Below are 25,663 nucleotides of genomic sequence, written 5' to 3' on the forward strand. Positions count from 1 at the left end.
GATCTGTTGTCAACAGTGGCGGATTAAGGTGGTTATTGGCCCCTAGGCTATGGTTTGTGTGAGGTCCACTTTCTGATGGCCCACACACACATACTCCGGGCACACTTGCACAGTGTTCGAATTACGTGGGTGCCAGAGGGAGCCGAGCTCCCATAAAGTGAGGACTGGCTCCCATAAAGGCAACAAAGTCAAAAAGCTGAGGGGGTCTCTCATATCTGAAGGTGTCTGCCATATGTGCATTTAATCTTAAACAACGCTCATTATCTCTTACCATTCATTATCTCTTACCATTAAAGACGTTAATTAATTAAAATATAGGCTAAAATATACAGATTCCTGTGAGACCAGGTTGTCTTAATTACATCTGTCGCATATGTCAGGTAAAAACTAAATGTCAAGGGAAAGAGGCGGTGGTTATTTTGAAAAAGTATTTTGATTGCTTATTAAGTTCACTCGTTGCTTATAATGGTTTATTCGTTTCCCTGTATCATTTCCTTAATTTAGAAGACAGTTTTGTTCATTTTTGAATTGTAAAATAAATAAAACAATTTTTGTTGCGAGTTTTTGAAATTAATGGAAGCGAGTCGAGCTGACCTTGCCTGCTATACCCATGGCCAAAAATAAGGAACAGCTAAGTCAATATCCTTAATTCAAACATGCCGTTCCATTTGGCCTCAATTGGCTACGGATGCGAACTTGGAATGAACACGCGCAACAGGGATTTCTAAAGGTTACTGTACAGTGGTGGGTGCGTCAGGAGCTGAATCATCACTACGGTAGAGCTAAGAAGGTTCTACGAGCGCTTCGGACCAACCCTACCAACGAATGACGTACAAAAGAGATTCGTAGCAAAGAACGTTGCAGGAAACACGCAAAATGTTACGGTAGAACTTAAAGAAGAGGTTACGAATACCGGCGCTTTTGCGAATGGTAAGGCTATGTTTGCGGTGCACCAACTTTTTTTATGAGATAGAGAGACCCCCTTAAAGATGAAAAGATCATTTGAACCCTGCACTTGCATACACACACCCAGACACAAATCAAACCGCTGTGCAATACTCGAATAAAAGAAAGACATACAAATACAATACATAGTGTTTATCCTCCTTATCCTTTAATTGTGTGATAGACCGTACATGCAACTGCCAGCAACCATTTAAATGTGTCTGAACGTCAATGATTTGGGCTAGGCTAGTTATTGGTCATTCGAAATAAAGCCCTCCTTCAGGTCAGGGGAGCTGGCCAAGTTGAAGTCAACGTAAGCTCGCAAACTTTTTGCTGTCTATCAAGCAGAGACGGCTTTTCATTGGCTCGCACCAGTGTGTGCCCCAGGCCAATGGTATGGCTTTTCTGTTTTTTTTTTTAAATCACCACACGATTGGACAATTCAGCGAATCAATCAAATAGACTACCTCCCTCAGCAACACTCGCGCAACACAACTACAGCAGAGAAGAGATGGATCGCTAACTAGCAGAGAGTTGTAAAAGCACTTTCCACCCATTTCAGCGGAGGAATTGGACTCCCCAAGTAAGTTACATGTACATGGCCTGTAGCATATAAACAATATAAAGCAACTGTCCCATATTTCTAACTGCATTTGAAATAGCCATTGAGACACAAAAATGGATGCTATAGGACAGTGATCATGATTTGCCTCAATATCATAATAACAATGGGTAAGCTTGTAAGCTTGCCCAGGCCCTGCAAGTCAGGATGTAGGCTATGAATCAGAATGAATAGTAGGTAATAGGTAGTGGCCATCCCCAAAATGCACCAGAATACAGGAAATCTAATCTACCAAATTCATTTTTTTCTATTACTGTGCCCCACCAACAATTTTTTATCACCAGCCGCCACTGATTATTACTCTTTAGAAGTTTTTCTGACAGAGAACTCCTTAATGAGGCTGGTAAAATCCAATTTGCGCAGAATATCGCTTTCAATGGACAGATCAGAGACGGGTGATTCAGTCTGTTTTGGGCCATTGTGGATCTCAGTCTATCTTCAACTAGCGCCAATTTTGAAAAAGAGCGCTCCCCGCTGGCGTTGGTTACAGGCAAAGTCATGAATAGTCGGAGTGCTATATCGACAAATGGAAACACTTGAGCTTTTCACTTTTTCAACATTTTGGCGCTATGCTGTCCAGCAGCCGTGACATAGTAACAAAACTGACTTTGAGAACTGGCCACATGACCCACACATCTACCCAATCAGCTGCTTCATTTTTAAATGTTTCTTGTTATGGGCCAATAGGGGGTCACGTTTTTTTTTATTTTAAGAAAAAGTTAAAATAGTCTGGCCACTTCGGACGTGGGCCCCTAGGCTGCAGCCTAGGGTAGCCTGTGCGTTAATCCGTGGCTGGTTGTCAACAAGACATTTATCCTTAATGACTTTTTTAAAACTCATGGACTGGATATACTGTGCGTAACAGAGACATGGCCGAATGTGGTTGAGTTTAGCCCTTTCTCCGAACTCCTGCCTTCTGATTGCACTTATTTCAGTTCTCCTCGAACGACGGGACGTGGAGGAGGTGTATCAGTTGTCTTTAAAAACTGTTTTAAGTGTAAGCAGCATCAGATTTTCACTACTGAAGTTTCAAACTCATGGTGTTCGAGCTAGAGCCTTCCCAGCCGGTTCTGTGTGCCGTGATATACCATCCACCGAAATACAACAAAGACTTTATAAATCACTTTTCTATTTTTTGTCGGCGATCATGCCTAATTATGGTAGGGTTTTAATTGTTTGCGATTTCAACATTCATGTATGCTGCCCCTCGAAGCCTCTTGTCAAAGATTTTCTTCACATTATCGACTCATTTAATCTCATAGTCGGTGACTGACTATACTCAAGTGCATGGCCACACGTGTGGGTTATTTGTGTCTAATCTCGATGTCCATGACGCTGTTTTCTCTGATCATAGGCCTGTTTTAATTGAAATATCCCTCCCTCGCCATAATGCTTATCAACGCGCTCTGGCGCTTCATAGCCGTATTTTAAACTCCACTGCTGCTGCGTGTTTCTCAGCTGTATTTTCCACTGCTGCTGAGAATCAACCTGATAAATTGATAGATCCTGATGATCTCACCACCTCATTCTACTCTACATGTCTTAGCATTCTTGATACTGTTGCCCACTGTTGTTAAAATGCTGCGTCCAAAATTAAAAACAGAACCTTGGCTTACTGATGTCACTTGCGTTAGCAGGCGGGAATGCAGGAGGGCTGAACACAAGTGGAAAAAAGATAAGCTACAAGTGTCTTTTGACATCTTAAAGGACAGCTGGGTAAATTATCAAAGAATAGTTAAATCCGAAAAGACTGAATATTTTTCCAATATTGTTTTACAGAACCACAACAACCCACAAATTATTCAATACAATTGATACTGTTCTAAACACCCCTCAGTCTACCTGGCTTGATGCCAGCCCCATCAGCTGTGAAAAAATTAAGAACTTTTTTGTAAACAAAATTGGCAGCATCAGAGCTCTTATTTCTACCTCCTCTTATGACCCTTCCATTTATGTCAACTGCCAAGCATTCTTTAAGCAGTTTGAGCCTGTGTCTCTCTCCCACCTCTATGACATCATTGGGCAAAACTTCATCCGGTCCTACAGACACTGTCCCTCGTCGTCTCATCAAAGACACTCTCGAGACTACTGGACCCAGTATTTTATCTATCATGAATAGCAGCCTCATCTCAGGTACTGTGCTAAAGCAATTCAAACATGCCATTGTCCAGCCTTTGATTAAAAAAACAAACTTGGACACTTCAGTCCACAGTCCCACCCTAAAAATTGCCATTTTTATCAAAAATTTTGGAGAAGCTTGTGCTCAAGCAAATAGTTCTTTTTAGACACACATAGCCTCCTAGAGCCCTTTCAATCTGGGTTTAAAGCTCTTCATAGCACTGAATCAGCACTGCTAAACGTTTTTAATGATCTGCTGTTAACTACTGATACAGGGGACTGTGCCATCCTGATCCTACTTGATCTTACAGCTGCATTTCACACAGTAGACCACAATATTTAAATTTCCCACCTGGAACACTGGGTTGGTATTAAGGGAACTGCTCTAGAGTGGTTCATATCCTACCTTGCGGACAGAAGTTTTTCTGTCAATGTTGGAGAACATACCTCCTCTTCAGCACCCCTCCCCTATGGGGTCCCCCAGGGTTTCTAACAGAGTGCTCTGCTACTCTTAGGTTCCATACTAAGAAAACACAGTTTCCACTGTTATGCAGATGATACCCAAATGTATATGCCACTCAAACGGCTTTTAGACTGTCTTGATGACATCAAATCATGGATGTCCATAAATTTCTTAAATTTAAATTTAAATAAAACAGAGATTATAGTGTTTAAGCCCAGTAAAGCTTGTAAATTTAGCATAGATTTAGGCTCCCTAGAACCTTATTTTAAGCACTCTGTTAGAAATCTTGGTGTAATTTTAGACAAAGATTTTAAACTGGACAAGCAAATGAACTGTGGTAAAATCCAGCTTCTTTTACCGAAGGCTTTTATAAAAGTAAAGCCCTTTTTATCCTTTAATTTTGAGACTGCAATACATGCTTTTATTTCTACCCGCCTTGACTATTGCAATGCTCTTTATGCTGGCATAAGCTCCTCCCGGCTTCAATTAGTCCAAAACTGCCCGTCTTTTAACAAGAACATGCAAGCGGGAGCACATTACTCCCGTACTTGCGGCTCTCCACTGGCTCCCTGTTCGTTTCAGGATTGATTTTAAAATTCTGTTATTTGTTTTTAAATCTCTGCAAGGACAAGGACTGCAAGAAATACGCTCCCCTGAGGTCACTGAGGTCCAATGACCAATTACTACTCACCATCCCTCCGTCAAGACTAAAGAGCAGGGGTGATCAGGCTTTTCAGTCGTTGGCCCCAGACTGTGGAACGAATTCCCTCTTCATGTTAGGCTAGCCCCTTCATTACCCATTTTCAAATCCCTCCTAAAAACTCATTTATTTTCTCTTGCATTTAACTCTGTATAAGTTGTATTATTGTCTGTGTCCTTTTTTGTGCTTTAAATTGTTTTTGTTATGTGTTTTTATAACTAGATAGTTGATTTGTACAGCACTTTGGTCAACTGTTGTTTTAAAAGGCTCTAAAAATAAACTTGACTTGACTTGAATAAGTCTTATTTTTTCCACATTTCTAGGATTGCTGACAATCGCAAAATTGTGGTGGTGGTGGCTGCTGGTGGTGGTGGTGGCTGCTGGTGGTGATGGTGGCTGCTGGTGGTGATGGTGGCTGCTGGTGGTGGTGGTGGCTGCTGGTGCCTGCTGCTGGTGGTGGTGGTGGTTGCGGCTGGTGCTGGTGGTGGCTGCTGGTGGTGGTGGTGGTGCTGGTGGTGGCTGCTGGTGGTGGTGGTGGTGGCTGCTGGTGGCGACAGCTGCTGGCTGTGATCGTTGTCCTTCCTTTCAGCCCTGATGCACTTTGCAATCCTTAATCTCAGCCTGATGAATGTGGAGGATTTTTAGAATATTCCTCCGTGTTCCTGTTCTTGTTTTTCAAGTTATATACACGCACACCTGTTCACACATTTGTTGTTCTTGTTCCACACATGAATAACTTGTTATTTTATTTATTGATACCCCCTGGCTCTACTTTGTTGTTCTTGTTCACACTGTATGTTTGCTTTGTTGTTCATATTCATACTTGTTCCCACTTGTTTTTTGTTCCACAAACCTCAGCCTGAAACAGTGATACTGTATATGTGGAGATTTTCTATTCTCTAAACACTCAGCATCTCAAACACTTGAAACTCCTGGCTACAGCTTTACATGCTGCATCCTCCTTTGCAGCATGCGGATGTTAGGCAGTGGAATCTGTATTTATTTATGTATTCATCCCTGTTCCTTCACTTTTTTCTTGTATTCCCAGTTACACATACAGAAATTCATGCCCCTCACATAATTATATATTATGACATCACATATTTAGACAGATAGTTATTGTGGAGTCATAAGGGAAATATTACAACAATAGAACACAGATATTAATGTAATGTTCTCTTTCCAGCCAAGAATATTCATATCATACTTCTGATCTTCGCTATTTTGTAGGCGAGCACACACACACACACACACACACACACACACACACACACACACACACACACACACACACACACACACACACACACACACACACACACACACACACACACACACACACACACACACACACACACACACACGTTCTTGTTGTCTCACTCATTGTTTAATAAAAAATTACTATTTCATTCATCCAAGCGTAATGAGTTGTTATTCTTTAATATATTTGATACTTTGTGTATGGCTTGGTCTTAAAATGATCATGGTTGTGAGGTCAGCTCCTGCCTCATCAGAAGAAGTGGGCTGGACACTAAATGCTGAATGGACTGTTGCTACTCTGCTTTCTCAATCGCTCTCTGACCAGAGGTAAGTGAATCGGAATTACAAGAAAAATCAAGGAAATCCAATAGTCCCATTGTGCAAAAAAGAACATCTTGAATCGTCTTTGATTTCCAAACAGATGTAGTAAGGTAAAAGTTAAGGTTAAGCCACTAAGCCAGTAGCCTAGCGCTACCCATGCTAACACAAACGTGAAGCTTTCCCTCAAACTTAATAATGTATCTAAGTAGCTTTCAGCCATCACCCTACCACTCCAAATGTAAAAATGACATTAACATATAAGCAATAATTCAATAACAGTCAAACAAGTACTTGGGTATGAGTTTTCATTTACCATCAATATCAATCGCTGCGGTCAGTCCCATAGAAGAACATGACGCCCTGTGTGAACTATACAGGCTGAACCACGTGACCACCCCGCCGGCACCATCAGAGAGTGGCCCACCTCTTCTCTCTCTATGGCTCTGGGCAAGTCCAAGCCACTCAAAAGCGAGGGCCAATCAAAAATGAGGGGTCTTAAACGAGGGGTCTTGGGCCTTAAACTCATGTCCTCATCAAACCTGCCGGGACCTGTTTGGTGCCACTTGTTCCCAGCTTTGGACTCTACTTTTGTTTGGTTTAATGCCGTGTTCTGACTTGATGTCTTCTCTAACTTTTCAACCAGGGCCACGTCTATTCTGACGACCGACGGATACGCTTCGTGGTTCAGAAAGGGGGCGGAAACGAGTCGTCGTGACTCGTAGTCTGATTGGTTAGACCACCATATGTCATGACGTCTTGATGTTTTGGCTGGCTATGAGTAAGCCACTAGGGTGGTGTTCAGAGGATGAGTCGAGTGAGTTATACATATATATTTTTTTTATATAGGCATGTATTTCACCAGATTCATCATGACAGTATTCTGGTAACCAGTTGATATGACCTGGGTTACATTGAGAAGCAGACATGCTCCATTTAGTGTCGATGTGTTCTGCCGGCCAGCGGGCTCTTTGTGAGGGCGTCAGAGGAGCCTTACTGCTCATGGCTGCTGCCTGCTCAGGACGGTCTCAACAAGCAAGGTCGAGTCAGAAGTCAGATAGAGCTGTCTGCATAATCTGCAACATCAGATGCATTTTATTTTTGCTATATGGTCATTATCACATCCATGTGAACATAAACAAACAATTTATCTCAAACAACAATGTTAAATTACCTGAAGGTGGGGAGATGAATGAAGCTTGACACGTTGCTCCTAATAATTTTTTTGAATAGTTACAAAATGGTCTTTGGTCATCCTGTAAGGTCACCAGGGTGAGGCATATACCCATTTATCGAATCACGTGTGTTGAACAAGTTGTTTCAATGACCAGTCCCCATGCAAATCAGTCAACCAACGCTCATGTTAAAAAAAACACCACACACTTGTAATTAGAAATAAGTTATACGATTGTTTTTGTCAAGTTATGACGACTAAGGACAATTGGTAAGGATTACGCACAATTTTTGTTCATTGTAATTGTATGTGTATATTGTCAAGATTCTTACTGGCTACAGTATTTCTATACTTTTCAGTGTCGCTTTAGAAGCATGCATCTTGAGTCATGCAGCTTTTATTGTGAATATTATCAAATTAATTGCATACATTTTGAATGGTAATTTGTGTTATATTCTTTAAGTTCTCATTTCATTTGCATAGGAATTTATTTCCATTACATATAGATACTTTTGTATTTTTTTCTAGTTAAACACCTTATCCTTACAAAGCCCTTAAGTCCACGTGGTAGTGGGTACTGATAAGGAGTGTTTGGCTCAGGAGAACCTAACCAACACCTGGGCCGTCACACAGCGCCCCTGGTTCTGCAGCAGGGCGTCAGAAGGATGCAGAGTGATGCGGACGCTGGGGGTATTTATAGTCTTTCAGGCAGGAGAAACATGGCTCTACTGGATCTATTTATAGCTCCTCTTACGGAGGTAGAGGGGCTCCTCGCTGTCTCATCTCTCATTCAACCCCTATCTTCTCCTTGTACTCTGTCCTCCCCTCCCCCTACAACCCAGAATGTAATCCTCCTCCTGAATCCTCCCCCTTCTCCATCACATCCCCCTCCCCCTGGTCACGGCTTCTTCTCCCCTGCTTCTCTCTACATCCGTCCTTCTGTTGCCCCCACTCCATTTCTCTCTCCCTCCCACCGTCTGCCACTTCTCCTTCACAATATATTTCTTTATCTCTATTTGTATCTTCTTCTCATGCCCTCCCTCTCCACCCCTCCTTGGTTTCATTCCAGTTCTTTACTCCTCCCTGCCAGTTGAATCAAACAGTCAACAAAAAATAATAAACTATAGCTGCTTTCACATATGGACGTGCATCCGTCTGTTCTCCGTCTATTCTATGGAGGTGCCGTATATGTGAATGACATATCCTGACGTTGGACCTCCTGAAAAAAATACTACCTCTGAGGTAGTATGTTCTCTGGAGGAAATGCTAATTACCTTATATGTGAATGAGCAGTAGGATGTCGGCATTTCACACCAGTTGAGTGGGCGTGTTGATGACGCTTCGGTCTACGTTTGAATGTCATTAAGTGGCACCCGCACCATAATCGACAATCAGCCTGTTGCCCTTTGTTAGCTGAATGGTTTAAAAAAAATATTTGAATGTGGCACTGCTTTTCAGACTCATTCGTGGTGAACGCTAAATGATAGGTCTTATCGTAACCCTCAAAGTACGCATCATACAATAAATTACAATACATGAGTTCACAGCTGCACGCGTATATAGAAAATGTTTTTTTATTAATATGTTACACCTTTCCTGCTGTCGGCTCCCAAACCGTAGTCGAGGAGCACAGGAGGGACATTCTCTCGGGGGTAACAGCAGTGGGTCTGCTTATAGGTTTGAATATGGTCGGAATAAACCAGACTCGTTCATTACTTCACTAAACTGACACACGCTACCGCTCGCTCTCCTCGCTCGTCCACTCACACACAGCCATTCTCGCACGCACACACACACTGCCATTCTCGCGCACACACATGCGCTAACTCTCGTTAACACTTATTGTTGACAACAGTTAGCTGAACATTATAGGGTCCCGTCCTTCCACTCCCCGTTTTCTCAGTTAAAAACAGAAATCAACTACATTTGTCCCAGTGTTTGTTCGATGTGAAATTAAGCAAAAAAAGACGCTTGCAACGCCTTTCTTGTTTGTCATTTCTTCTATTTGTCTGTAACTCATGCTCCAATCTTTCATCGATCGATGCGGATGTTGTGGATGCAACGGAATATATGATGCATCGCTGCAGCAACATTTAAGATGATCGCATTGAGTTCTGCCCGTTCTGCCTGCACGCTGTCTGCGGTCAAACCAAAACAAACCCGATCCCGCCTCTTGCGAACCTCGACCCTACGTCATATCCCGCACCTTGCAAGCCCGCCACCCTTAAGCAGCCGGAGATTCTACTGATGTCTGAGCGACACCGATCTCCGCATATCGGGCATCAAGTGTGAATAAGTGTGAATGACCCTCACGGTCGAACCTCCTGCTCCACAAATGCGGAGAAAAGACGGAGGTCATATGTGAAAGCAGCTTATATCTGTAAAACTCACATCTCAACATTTACTTATCTATTTTTAGAAAGAAAGAAAGAACAAAAGAAAGAAAGTTTTCCAAAGTTTTTGGGGTTATTAGCAACAAATCACGAGGCTGGTTGCCCCTGACAACAGCTTATCCCTGAAGAGACCTAAGGGTGGTTGTTATGGTTACATAACATGCTACATTCATGTCAGCACCATTAGTACTAAATATGGGATACCATTGAGTTTGATCACTGTGCATCAAGGGATGGCCTACGAGAGCATTTCATCCAGTTAAACACATAATAATTAAAGCCGTCTTGGTACGCATTTACAGCCCACACAGCCCACACCTCCATCCGCTCGGTTTGAGGGGAGTCATGGGTCAGCAAAGTGTATATGTGCAATTTATATGCCGTCAGCAGAAGAGGAAGTTAATTGACAGAGTAAAATATAGTCGTCTTCGAACTATTTGATTTTGCGTGCAATGTGGTCTTCTGGGAAGCGGATGGCGGTACCTTGAAGACCTACTAGAAGGCAAACAAGTACCGATCACAGTCAGTCCCATAGAGGAGACCAGTCTTTGGCTAGCTACCACCAAAGAAGAACGCACTGACCATCATGTGATGTCCACACAGGACCCCATGGTTCTTATACATTAATGGACCAGTCCGTCCTGCGCTGCGGAGACGACATGGTGGGGGGAAAACAGGTGGACCTGTTTTCCTTTTGCACCCAAGTGAAATATCACAAAGTCTAAACTACATCCCAGCCCAGAATTACAGTAAAAACAATAAAGAATTAAAGCTGCAAGCAGCATTTTACAGGGGCCAAGCCTAAAGCAGACCAACAAGACCCTGTCAGACCATTAAGACCCTGTCAGACCATTAAGACCCTGTCAGACCATTAAGACCCTGTCAGACCATTAAGACCCTGTCAGACCATTAAGGCCCTGTCAGACCATCAAGACCCTGTCAGACCATTAAGACCCTGTCAGACCATTAAGACCCTGACAGGCCATCAAGACCCTGTCAGACTATTAAGACCCTGTCAGACCATTAAGACCCTGTCAGACCATCAAGGCGAGGGATCCACCCATATGGATTTTTTAGGCCGATACCGATACTGATTTTTTTTTAATCAGCCTTAGCCGATGACCGATACGCCGATTCCGATTTCCTTGAGCCGATATTTGGAGCCGATACTGCTTTTGCTCCCCCAATTTACGTCATAAAAATAACACAATGATAATAACAAATGTTACAAGTCTCAATTTCAAAAATTAACATTTATTAAACTGTCCGTAAATAATGCCGGGAAAAAAAATAATAATAATTATTAAAAAATAATAATAATAATAATAATAATAATAATAATAATAATAATACACGTAAAAAACGCAAATATCGGCCAATAATTTCGGCCGGCCGATTTTATCGAGGCTGGAATAGCCTCAGCTTGGATCTGGTGATGGGCGAACAAACTTCCATGACCGTACATCAACAGGCTGAGGAGTTATGATTCTTTAAAGGACAATTCCGGTATTTTGAACATTGAGGCCCTTTCTGGTTCGTCTAGGATGAAATAGAGTGGTTGACACCGACATGTTGACTATTGGTCCTGTCTCGGGTATTTGGCTCACTTAGAATCGCCCTGCCTGCTTCAGAATGGCTGGCTACGGGCATTCACAAACCTGTCCTTAAAACAACCCTAAACGTTCGTTTTCAGAAATGTGCAACGCACTCGAGTGGTTAGTGGTGTTCATTGATGTTCCAAATCAAGTATCGTAGCGAAATACAGTTCCTGTCATGTTTTATTTGGCATTTTGTAAATCTGTTGATTTCTGTTGGAAGACTCATTGCTCGTTGACAGGAAACGGAAAGGGGGGCTGGTTGTAGTCTTTTTGCTCGGTTCTAGCCCTACTGTTGAGACGGAGAACCAAGCGAAAAGACTACAACCAAACATAAACAGCCCCCTTTCCGTTTCCGGTCAACGAGCAATGAGTAGCAACTAGGAACATATATAACTAACTAACTAACTATAACTATACTATACTAACTATAACTACTAACTATACCTTGTCACAACTTAACGTTGTAAGAAGCGTGTTGTAGGAGCGTATGTCTCTGTCTCTACTAACGGAGTGTCTGCTCTGAGCATGCACTCTGCGCTCCTGGTGCGTATTATGCTAATCTGCCAGACGCACTCTGAAGTTTACGCAAGGCAACATCTTGGGTATCCATTGGTCAATTTGGATGATTGACCCCTCTATCGAACCGTCAGAGCCAATAGAATCTGGCGAGAGTTGTGATCCACTCTAGTGCTGGAGCGTGTGACTGTGTGGTCGGCAACAGACACGTTTTACATTGGGCTGTTGCACTTTTTTCTTCTTTAAGGTTAAATACTGCCACACCGCTGACATGACTCTTCAACAGGAAGCTCTCATGCTCTAGCTCTCACGCACATGTGCCTAATTGGCTACTACTGTTCTTCAGATCATATTGTTTTCTCCCCTCCGATAGCCGACCCAGCGTCCTGGGCTACTGTTGGACCGATACAGATGCCGTGGATCGGGACATCCCTAGTTTCTGCAATTGCTTAGTTTGTTGGTAGTTTTTATATTTTGTGGGTCAATGTTGTTTGTACGTCTTGTACGTCTTGCAGACATGGCATGAAAATTTATTTATGAGGTTTTCTAACATTAATGAGTTCCCCTAGCCTGCCCATGGTCCCCCAGTGGCTAGAAATGGCGTTGGGTGTAAAACGAGCACTAGGTATCCTCATCGGCCTTTGAAAAAATGAAAGCTCAGACGCGCCGATTTGGAATTTGGTCCCATGTGTCGTCATAAGGGGCCAGGTTACCGCCCCTTTCTCTGCTTTGCCCGCCCAGAGAATTTGGCCCGCCAATAAGACAATGAGCTATGACCGTGGGAGCACCACATGTGTGTGTGAATACACACACTGTAACGTAAGTGTTACTTGGATAACCGTTCTGCTGGTGTTATGGTGCATAACACGCAACACAATAACGCAGATAACCGCGACATGGAGGAGAAAGGGATTGTTGCCCGGGATTGTCTCCCGCCGGAGCCCCGCTGCCCGCTGCCGAGGCACCGCCGCAGGCGCAGATAAGTCTGTACTTCAGATTGATGTGGAAGTGGAAGAACCAGAGACGTTGGCGAACCTGACGCAGTCGTTTGAGATTCATAATATCATCCGGAGGCGCACACAGCTTTTGGCCGTGATAATATATATTATATTATATAGATATCTAAATATAATATGATATTATTTAGATATAGACCTCCAGGACTCCCGCCGGATCACCCAGAGTGTTCTAGAATATTTACAGAACACGGCCAAAAGCTGTGTGCGCCTCGCCATTGCGATACATCCACTGTAGGGATGTCACGAGAACCGATACTTTGGTACCAAGTCGATGCCACAATTCTAAAAACGTGACGGTACTCGTTTCTCTACAGTACCGTAGGTACCGGGGATCCAATTTCTCCGGACGTAACGTGGGCAGCATATACAGCTACAAGTGTTGTAGTCTGCCGTTAAATGCCAAAGGAACACGGAAGATGCCAACTGCAGCTGCAGTGAGTGCGACAGCTCCGCCTCGACTCGTCAAAAAAAAGAATAGTAAGAGTCGTGTCTGGAAGTACTTTGTGTCTGGAACGCTGCGCTGCGCGACTGTTTCAGACGGGACCCGTTTCAATGTTGCGCTTCTAAACACGCATGGTACGACTGCGTTCGGCATCACTTACTTGATGTTGATTTGATTGAAGATCGGCAGGTTGTACTGGGTGCCGTGGTGAATGAATGAACGTGCGTGTGTTGCGAGCGTATGCAATTTCAAAGTAACAAACCAACGCAAAGCCGATGCATGCATCCAAAACTATCCGTTCAAAACCAAATAAACAAATCAAAAACAGCGTTGCTTATTCGCTTCAAATACCTTTTCTTTTCAAAACATGGGAATTAATCCACAGCGGTACTGAGCGGTTGAAAACAATGTTGCCGTCTCCTGTGGCTGCCTTGCGCACCTGCGTTATATTACTTAATATTAGGTTGGAAGTTATGTTTTAAACCCCGCCAAGCACGCAAGTGTAAACAAGCAGCATATCTGTATGACTGCCTGCATGACTGCCTGCCTGCTGCTTGTTCTTTTTGTAATATTAATAGTGGTTTATTTTTATTCATTACTTGAAGGCTACATGCCAGTGCCACTGTTTTTTGTAATGTTCAAATGTTTTTATGATGATGTACATGGGATTTATTGTTTTAGCCACTGCCCAGGCTAGGAGCTGAAGCCACTGCCATGGCTAGGAGCTGAAGCCACTGCCATGGCTAGGAGCTGAAGCCACTGCCATGGCTAGGAGCTGAAGCCACTGCCCAGGCCAGGAGCTGAAGCCACTGCCCAGGCCAGGAGCTGAAGCCACTGCCCAGGCTAGGAGCTGAAGCCACTGCCCAGGCTAGGAGCTGAAGCCACTGCCCAGGCTAGGAGCTGAAGCCACTGCCCAGGCTAGGAGCTGAAGCCACTGCCCAGGCCAGGAGCTGAAGCCACTGCCCAGGCTAGGAGCTGAACAAGTCCAGTGTGGACGCCAACTGAACCGTATGGACCTTAACCCTCAACGGAGTCTACTGAGCTGTAGGTATGAACACACCCTAAAACAGCACCCAGGGTCCTGAGTGTGTGTGTGACCCCGTGGTCTTCAAAGGGTCTACCACAGCTGTAGTACTGGGCCCGGCACCACAGCTGTGTGTAATGTTCAGGACGTGAGGGGACACAAGGGGGATCAGTACAGTGCAGTTAAAGAGACGTTGGTCCACTGCTCCCGTCCCATTCATGTATCCAGGGCCAGCCCTATAAGGTAGGGCTGGGCCATTCATTTAGTTGTTGTTTTTTTGGGTTATTTATTTTATTCATTAAAGGAGAATTTCACCGGTGGAGACATGAATCTGTATTGAAAGTGGGTCATATATTTAGTCAAATAGAAACATAAATATCTAATTTGATGCCTTCTTGACAGAGAAAAGGCAGACAGTGACTTTTTGGCGCTTGTGGATTGAAGACGACAACTCCCACAATGCCAATCAGTGTTCACTCCCTGAGGGACGTAACATAACAGCCAATCAGCGTTCACTGCCTGAGGGGCGTAACATAACAGCCAATCAGCGTTCACTGCCTGAGGGGCGTAACATAACAGCCAATCAGCGTTCACTCGCTGCAGTCCAGAGTGAACTGCAGCAGGATGAGAAGGTGATTGTTGACGTTTGCGGACTCCCGGAGCGCTACATCTAAATAATATATAATATTATATAATATATAGGTATCTATATAATATAATATCACGGCCAAAAGCTGTGTTCGCCTTCAGATGATATTATGAATTAAAGACTACTTCGGGTTCTCTGACGTCTGTGGTACTTCCACAACAAGTAAAGACTCATAGTGGCGGTTATCTAGGTCAGAGTCCTGCTGCGACCGGCACAATTTGGACGTGCGGGTCGGGTCGGACGCCTGAACAGCGCGGGTCGGTCGCGGGTTTTGTGATGGCGAGCGAGACTTCTCCGGTGCTGGATATGTTATTCAGGAGCGGAGGAGTCAACTAAAACCGTCCACAGTGGATGATGTGCTTTTTTGCACAGCATCTAAAGCACAGCGCCAACACCAGGTAGTGTCACTCCCCGGCGTTCCATCTAATGGGTCTAATGAAGTCTGAAGTCCAGATTGAACCACAACTTCAGATTGATGTGGAAATACCAGAGACGTCGGAGAACCCGACGCAGTCGTTTATTCATAATATCATCTGAAGGTGCACACAGCTTTTGGCCGTGGTATTATGTATTATATGTCTGTATATTATATTATTTAGATGTAGAGCTCCAGGTCTCCCGCAGGAGCTCCCGGAGTGTTCTAGAATATCTTACAGAACACGGCCAAAAGCTGTGTGTGCCTCCGGATGATATTATGAATAGGCCTGGCGATATGGCTGAAAGACATATCACAATATAACTTGATCAAATTGATCGATATCGATAACTATTGATAATTGTAATGACCTAAAAAGACTAGTTACATGCTGGATTTAAACACTTCTGTTTAACACTTAATATGACCTTCCACCGTTCTTCATGATAAATACTCCAATGTCGATACAACAATAAAAAACACTCAACTATTGTAAATAAGTATGGAACCGTGTTCGTGTAACAAACCAAGCTGCTAGATTCGGTGGTCCAGTCTCATCGATTGAACGTGTTTTATATTGATATTGATCGAAAGTCTATCATGATACGATAATTTATTGTTTTATTGCCCAGGCCTAATTATGAATAAACGACTGCGTCTCTGGTACTACATCATTGCTTCTTTAGCGTTTGTGTGATCTACCAGTCACACGGTAACGTCAACATGCATACCGTAGCGCAAATTGTACACAGGTGTACTTTCTATACCTTTTATACATACACCCCTAAGTCCCGCCCACTGGAACTAGTACTTAGTTTTTTAGAGCCCCCCCTCTTACACTTCCTGCTTTAAATGATGCAAACATCGTCATTTTGCGTCATTTAAAGCAGGAAGTGTTGGAGGTAGATACAGAGCTCTCCCGTCTCAGGGGAAAATGAGGGAATGATTCAAAAATATGACTGGGTTTCTAACGATACAAAGCTTAATGCAAATGGTTGAAGTGTCCCTTTAAATGTTTTATAGAAATTGCAGAACAGCTGGATACATATCTGTACATAATTATTATTTGAACATTTTCTATTTGACCTTTTTTTGACCTTTGAAATGCTGAATATCCCATCATGTTTTCAAACTCAAAAAATAATTGAATAATCGTGATTTCAATATTGACCAAAATAATCGTGATTATGACTTTTTCCATAATGGAGCAGCCCTACCACAGGGTCCGGAGGAGACCTCATGGGGACCAGAGACAACAGCAGACCGAGAGAGAGGGATGGGTTCAAAGCAAGAGCAAAGAAAGAGGGAATACTCCCCTAAGAGCTCCCCTCTTTCTTAGACTTTCTCTGATGATGAAGGAGTGTAAAAAGAGAGAGAAGAGAAGTTAGGAGTGACGAGGAGAGACGGGGAGATAGTGAATCTTTTGTTTAGCTAAGGGATGCCTACAGGTGGAATACGAACCTCCACCTGTATCCACTATCCCATTTAAGTGAGATATTCCAGTAAGATCTAGAAACTAGAAGCTACTAGCTACACCCAGCCCTCCAGAGAGGTTGATTCACCGGTTGCTCTTTGAACTGGCAGCAGGTACGGCTCACAGCTATCAAATTCCTCCAAGGTCAATCACTACATGACACAGTGCTCTCCACAAAGCGCCAAGCAGGCTGACACAATAGAACAGGATCCCAGTGGCTAGCTGACTTTCTCTCCGCTGGCCACTAGCTGCCTATGCAAGGCCAAGGCCAACGGCACCTCTGGCAAATAGTATGAATCTTCTTCACACTAGGCGGGTTGGGGACTCATGTTCATGGAGGTATAATTCGATTGCTCTGGTCAATACACCAACCGATCCTTTGTAAGCATTCAGTGGCGGCAGATGTTGTTTTCAGTGTGTGTGAGTTTGTGAGTGTGTTTTTGCACAGTAGGGGGCAGGGTGGCAAGACAACGCTGGCCTGGAGATGAGAAAGATGTTGGTTGCCATGGCAACCGATGGGATGAGAGCTTGAATAATCAAGAGAGGAAGAAAGAATTCTTTCTGGATCCAAACTGGGAGAGACAGAGAAAAAAACGGCGGAGAGCGAGAGAGACGATAGAGGTAGTGTGTACACATCGCAGGGAAGAGCATATGAGGGGTTGAACACGATAGAGACAGAGAGAGGGAGAAGATGAGATGGAGAGAGAGAGAGAGGAGCTACTCACAGGGTACAGTCCGGAGGTACAAGTTATCTCTGATGATCTGCTGGTGGTCGTTGTCCACAGAACCTTTAGAGAACCGCAGGTTGAGGTAGTGGCGCAAATCCTTGTCCACCACCCCCCCTAGAGAGAGACACAACAGTGGATCACAACGGGTTTAACACACACACACACACACAGCGTGCGAGTGTGATTAGCCGTTACAAGCCGTTTTGAAAAGTGATTTGACATCACAGGTGTGCGTGTCCACCTAGATGTGTGACGGATAGATGAGCAGCGTTTGCTACAGTCCACTGGGTAGGCTGGTGGACTGATCTATCCAGCACACATCTAGGTGGACACGCCCAGCTGTGATGTCATAACAGACAGATTTTCAAAACGGCTTGTAACGGCTAATCACACCACACCTGGTGGCATGTCATGGGACCTTTAAACAATGCAACTGTGGTGTATCTATCTATCTTTCTCTCTCTCTATATATATATATATACACACACACACACATTAACAATTTATTTATGTCCACATAAAAGCCAATTAATACAGGGACAAAAATAGTTGTGCAGTAAAGTACATTGACAAGATCATGTTTAAGTGGCATGGGATTTCATAATACAAGCATCACTGCTCAAGGTTATAGGTAGCACAGGACTTGGCCAGCTGTTTAGCCTCCTTTTTGGGCATCCCAAGATGTTGCAGCCCTCTCACAACTAACCTCTGGACACGACCCAGCCTACCGAATAGGAACACAGAGAGCCTACACCTAGATCCTGACTCTGAGATTGCATTGAGGAGTGGTTGGTATTTAATGACCTTGGTCATAAAGGCTTCCTCTAGGCTGGGGTCAAAGGTGCAGGCTACCTCAAGAACAAAAGCCTCTTTACACTCCTCATCAACAGTCGTAGTATCTGATGTATTTGCAGACAGATGTGTTAAAGTGTCCGGGTTGTTGCAGAGGTTGAACATGAAGGGATTGACAAAGGAATCTTAATTGTCACTGGGGATGGAAAGTGGTTTGATGTGTCCTTCCTTTGCTATAATTTTCACTATTCTGTCCTGAGTCGCTATGTACATTTGTTGGGTAGCTTGTTGGGTAGCTTGTTCTGTGATGTGATGCAAACAGTGAGGAGCCTGCGTAGTAGGAAACCAGATAGAGAGGTTGAGTCTGGAGGACAGTTAGTATCTCTAACTGTGAGTCTAGCAACGTCCTCATTGAGCGCAGTGGAAAAAGTGAGAGATGGAACGATGGGCGGCAGGAAGACATGCAAGTCTCCCTGGAGTTCAGTCCAGCACCGTGAGATCGGCTCCAGCTGTTAGCCGGAGACGGGGTCCACTCCACGAGGGAGGGGGGGCAGTTATAAGGTCCTCTGGACACACACACACACACACACACACACACACACACACACACACACACACACACACACACACACACACACACACACACACACACACACACACACACACACACACACACACACCCTGTGAACAGCCCAACTCAAAGATGCTTTAACCAATACCACTGTGGTGTATCTACATATCTATATCTATATATAGATATAGAGGCTATATCTATATCTATATATAGATATAGAGGCTATATCTATATCTATATATAGATATAGATATAGCCTACATATCTATATCTATATATAGATATAGAGGCTATATCTATATCTATATATAGATATAGAGGCTATATCTATATCTATATATAGATATAGATATATCCTACCCAGACCTGCAGACCAGACCAGGTTTGAAGTGGCAGGATGGTAGGTTAGGGTCTAAACCCAGTACCAGCCCGATGGTAATGGGTTCACTCTCCCAGTAGGTGTCCCACAACAGTATGTGTCCAAGCGGCTCCTTGATGACATCTGAATGCATAGCGCGACAGACAAGGTGCTAAATGAGGAGGTGTTAAACATGATCCCATCACAGTGATGATGAGGGTCTGTGGGCTGAGGGAGGAGGGCCCACAGCCCACAGCGCCTAATGAGATGACGGTGGAGGGGGGAGGGGCAACATACTAGCTTCTAGAAACCACCAATATTTCCAGCAATTAACCAAAGCTCCGGATACCGGATAAAGCCTGTTAGCAGATTGATGCTGAACGCACACCGTGCACACACAGAGGCTGCTGGAGCAGTCGGCAGCTCCACCCGGTGCTGAAGGAACAACCGTCTCTCCGCTGGCTCCATTTTAGCTTTCTGAGGCAGAGGAGAGGAGAGGAGGCGCAGAAAAAAACAAGGCAAGCCTGCAAAAAGGCCAGCAGCATTCTGCCTCCCGATCAAACAAACCACCACAGACCACACAGCCAGCGTGAGAACGACACACACACACACTAACGACCATCGGCTCAGACAACATAAATGGAGACGTGTGGAAAAGCTAATCAAGCGTATGCCGTCCCCAACACACACACACACACACACACACACACACACACACACACACACACACACACACACACACACACACACACACACACACACACACACACACACACACACACACACACACACACACACACACACACACACGATGTAGAGGAATAGCAAAAGAGAGGGGGCGAGACAGGCATGGAGACAAAGACAGAGAGGGAGAGAGAGAGAACACGTCCAGGCACCTGAGCAGCAGCTGGCCCAGATGTCCCTCCACAGGTCTACATTAAGCCTCCCAGACGTCCTCTAGCCTGAGAGCCCGCGCCGTACGTCCACCATGTCCACCATGCCCCCACAGCAGCCCGTCCGCACACAAACACCAACAGCAGTGCTTTAATCCCAACAAACAAAAGAGTGTCCGGAAAGCAGATATGGAGAAACGCGGCGATGGAGAGAGACGACGACCCTCGATAGACGGGGGGGGAAGCGCCGAAGAGATGTGCCAATGGGAAGCCGGCTCCAGCTGATTGGTCAGGGAGCATGGCTAAGGGGACAGAGTCCTCTGCTGGCTGGTTGTGGTACTGTACCTTATTGTCATCTTTAATCTTAAAGGGGACGCGTCATACCACAGGTGTGAGTGTCATTAGCCCTTGCAAGCCGTTTGAAAAATCTGCGTCTTCTGACATCACAGGTGGGCGTGTCCACCTAGATGTGTGCTGGATAGATCAGTCCACCAGCCGACCCAGTGGACCGTAGCAAACGTTTCTCATCTATCCGTCACACCTCTAGGTGGACACGCCCACCTGTGATGTCAGAAGACGCAGATTTTCCAAAGGGCTTGTAACGGCTAATCACACCACACCTGGTGGTATAATATGTCCCCTTCAATGTGTGTGTCCTCCTCCTCTATACTGAAGTTGGGAATTTAATAAGAATGAGAATAAGAATTAATTAATGAATTATCATCTCTTAGCGGAGGTGCTCTGAGGTGACCTAACCCTAACCCTTATACACAGGCTTAGGGTTAGGTCATGACCTAAACTTAACCCTGTGTATAAGAGTTAGGGTTAGGTCATGACCTAAACTTAACCCTGTGTATAAGAGTTAGGGTTAGGTCATGACCTAAACTTAACCCTGTGTATAAGAGTTAGGGTTAGGTCATGACCTAAACTTAACCCTGTGTGTAAGGGTTAGGTCATGACCTAAACTTAACCCTGTGTGTAAGGGTTAGGGTTAGGTCATGACCTAAACTTAACCCTGTGTGTAAGGGTTAGGTCATGACCTAAACTTAACCCTGTGTATAAGAGTTAGGGTTAGGTCATGACCTAAACTTAACCCTGTGTATAAGGGTTAGGTCATGACCTAAACTTAACCCTGTGTGTAAGGGTTAGGGTTAGGTCATGACCTAAACTTAACCCTGTGTATAAGGGTTAGGTCATGACCTAAACTTAACCCTGTGTGTAAGGGTTAGGTCATGACCTAAACTTAACCCTGTGTATAAGGGTTAGGTCATGACCTAAACTTAACCCTGTGTGTAAGGGTTAGGTCATGACCTAAACTTAACCCTGTGTATAAGAGTTAGGGTTAGGTCATGACCTAAACTTAACCCTGTGTATAAGAGTTAGGGTTAGGTCATGACCTAAACTTAACCCTGTGTATAAGGGTTAGGTCATGACCTAAACTTAACCCTGTGTGTAAGGGTTAGGTCATGACCTAAACTTAACCCTGTGTATAAGGGTTAGGATTAGGTCATGACCTAACCCTAACCCTGTGTATAAGAGTTAGGGTTAGGTCATGACCTAACCCTAACCCTGTGTATAAGAGTTAGGGTTAGGTCATGACCTAACCCTAACCCTGTGTATAAGAGTTAGGATTAGGTCATGACCTAACCCTAACCCTGTGTATAAGAGTTAGGGTTAGGTCATGACCTAACCCTAACCCTGTGTATAAGAGTTAGAGTGGCCCCTTAGGGCCCCAGGAGGAGGCCCCCGCTCCTTAGGGCCCCAGGAGGTCCAGTACACAGTACACAGTACTGTACAGTACACAGTACACTGTACAGTACACAGTACACGACAGGTGTGATGGAGGAGAGTGCGGGTGGGGTAGGAGGTCTCCCCGCTGGGGGAGGCTGCTGAGGAGTGCATATTGGTCTGTATATTAATAATATCTACATTTACCCAACACATGCAGAGAAATATACACCAGAGTGCAAACACACACACACTTCTTATAAACAGTAATGGAAGAATAGGACTAAATGCCAGCCTATGAAATATGGCCTCCAATATTAAACACATCATGTTGCCATGGTAATCCATCACAGAGGCATTGGTGCAGATATACAGAGGATGCAGCCTTGGGATTGTGACCACTGCTGACTTGGGAAAATGATGACTCTTGTGTCCCAAACACACTTTCATGTGGAACTCCCAGTCGGCAGGGCAACATAATAAATAGCCGGTCACCTTCAATCAAACAAGAGAAAGGGTTTTTTATGAATTGACGTTTCGTGGTGCATGTTAATTCACTATGGGAGGTGGATGCAAATCTCATATGAAACAACTTTCTTATTTCCTTTTTGAAAAGTGTTGGTGCTAATACACTAATCATCAAATGGATGGTTCCGGTTCTTGACTTTGCACCATGCCTAATAACGGCCCCCGATTATCACTGTGAACAACGGCCTCTCGTCGCTTCTTGTTTAAATAACACAAAAACCACTCATGCTGGTTCTCAACAAGTAGTTTCACTTGTGTTCACACCCTGGCATGATGGACGTAGGGGTAGCGGCTACAAACTGACACGGAAAGCAGCCAGTGGCGAACCAGAAATCCCTGCTGGGGCAACAAGGCAAGGAGGAGCCCACTGACCTAGTTCACAGAACCAGATATATCGGGTTAGGGGCTGGTGGGGTTCCATTTGGTCCATGCAGCCCAGCGCCAAAGCTGCTCCAACCCAACACATATCAGTAAACGCTTCATCTAATGTTGCAGTGAGTTTTACACCAACAACAAAGGCAGCGCCTGGACACCTTCAAGTTTCTAGTGTGCAAGCAGCAAGAGAAAAGCAGGTGGGCCTCTCGGCCTGGGCCTCCAGAGCTCCAGATCAGCTGCTCCTCCTCACACCCAGCAACACCAGGAAGGCCCACATCTCTGCTTTACAATCATTTGGGCCCGTGAACCCGCACAGCGTTTTAACCAATCAAGCTAACCAATGACGAGTCTGTTTGAATATGAGTACCCTTCAGCTTTAAAGGCCCCTACACACCAACCAGAATATCGGCCATCGGTCAGTCTGGCAAGCTTGTGACCTGAGTCTGTTTCATGTGTGCTGTGACCTGAGTCTGTTTCATGTGTGCTGTGACCTGAGTCTGTTTCATGTGTGCTGTGACCTGAGTCTGTTTCATGTGTGCTGTGCGTTCGGCCGTCGTCAACGCCGTCTGTGTTCTTTTCAAGCCGTCGCTGTTCTTTTCCGCCGATTGCACATGTTGAATCGGCCATGACCAAATCGTTCAGTCGCCCAATCCGATTGGTGGAGCACTAGCCCTTGACTAGCGAATCAGTGAACGAGAGGAAGTGACGATGGTAAACAAACCAGTGCTCTCTGTTTTGGTCTAGAGAGATGTTCCGTCATTTCATTTTTGCTTTTATTATTTTGGGCCACAATACAGATTAGCGCCGCCTGCTGTTATGGAGACATTACGTCTCACGCGAGTGCAGAACGTCCACTAACCCTAACCCTAACCCTACCACCTAACCCTACCACCTAACCCTAACCCTAACCACCTAACCCTAACCCTACCACCTAACCCTACCACCTAACCCTAACCCTAACCACCTAACCCTAACCCTACCACCTAACCCTACCACCTAACCCTAACCACCTAACCCTAACCCTACCACCTAACCCTAACCCTACCACCTAACCCTAACCCTACCACTACCACCTAACCCTACCACCTAACCCTAACCCTACCACCTAACCCTAAGCCTACCACCTAACCCTACCACCTAACCCTAACCCTACCACCTAACCCTACCACCTAACCCTAACCCTACCACCTAACCCTAACCCTAACCACCTAACCCTAACCACCTAACCCTAACCCTAACCACCTAACCCTACCACCTAACCCTAAGCCTACCACCTAACCCTACCACCTAACCCTAACCCTAACCCTACCACCTAACCCTAACCACCTAACCCTACCACCTAACCCTAACCCTGCCACCTAACCCTACCACCTAACCCTAACCCTACCACCTAACCCTAACCCTACCACCTAACCCTAACCCTACCACCTAACCCTACCACCTAACCCTAACCCTACCACCTAACCATAACCCTACCACCTAACCCTACCACCTAACCCTAACCCTACCACCTAACCCTAACCCTGCCACCTAACCCTAACCCTACCACCACCACCTAACCCTACCACCTAACCCTAACCCTACCACCTAACCCTAACCCTACCACCTAACCCTACCACCTAACCCTAACCCTAACCCTAAGGCTCCAGGCGGTAGTCGGTCCTGTTTGCATGCATCACACCTTTTTGACCGCGTCGGGGAGAAGGGAGACGGCTGATCGGTCCGACTGCCTTTTCTGCCGAAAATCTTCAGTGGGATTGGTGTGTAGGGGCCTTACGACCTTTAAAACCTTTTCTTTATGTATGATTGGTATAAATCCATTATAGCACCATCATATGAGGCGACCCAAGTGGTGTCCCAACCCAAGGTTTTATTTGAATATGGACAGATAAAAAAACATAGATAAGCGTGAAACAGTCATCTGATGGACGCATCATAGTGTTTTTAGCCAAAGCTGATTCACGACACTTGGATTTCATTTATTGACATTACATTTTTCTTATTTAATTTATTCCTAAATTATGAAAAGGTCATCATCATTAATTCAATAATCAAAATATCTAAAAATGACGAGACCTATGTTATACATGTTGTTTTTATTACCGTATTTCAAATTGTTAAAATCATATTTCATTGTTCAGCTGCGCGCAACATATCTCTGGGTAGAAAGGATTGTTCCTGGCTTCTCCCTGCAGAGCAGAAGGCTGGCTGCTTCATCTGTAGAGCGGAGTTCACCGCCCCCTTTTTGAACAGCTCTGGTTCCGGAAGTTAATTTCCCATTCATTTTCACCATTGACTTTTCGTAAAATCTTTATATAGTTTAATATATAGTTATAAGTTCTTAAGTTTTAAGCCTGGACCTCGATGGCGGACCCATAGACGGCCGCTAGGCTCTCCTGTTGGTCGCCATGGGCCAGCAGGGTCATCTACATTTGCAACAGCCCAAAATGGATGACTCAAGGCATTTGCTTTAGTCCCCTTCTCAGATTTCATGAACCATAAAATTTACAGTTTATTGAAGTAGGCCGGTTTTTGTCCTTTTAATGCACTTCACTGT

General features: G+C 44.6%; 1 protein-coding gene across 1 annotated transcript in view; it reads right to left on the reverse strand.

The window, feature by feature from the left end:
• The window catches only part of magi2b (membrane associated guanylate kinase, WW and PDZ domain containing 2b), a 110,439-nt gene that overhangs the window by 79,606 nt on the left and 5,170 nt on the right, over positions 1 to 25,663 (reverse strand). The window contains exon 2 of the mRNA XM_084477797.1: positions 17,856 to 17,972. Within this exon, the coding sequence (XP_084333923.1) occupies positions 17,856 to 17,972 (117 nt within the window). The remainder of the gene's footprint in view (positions 1 to 17,855; positions 17,973 to 25,663) is intronic.

Source organism: Micromesistius poutassou, assembly GCF_964030765.1.
Source record: "Micromesistius poutassou genome assembly, chromosome: 13".
In the NCBI taxonomy this organism is placed as follows: domain Eukaryota; kingdom Metazoa; phylum Chordata; class Actinopteri; order Gadiformes; family Gadidae; genus Micromesistius; species Micromesistius poutassou.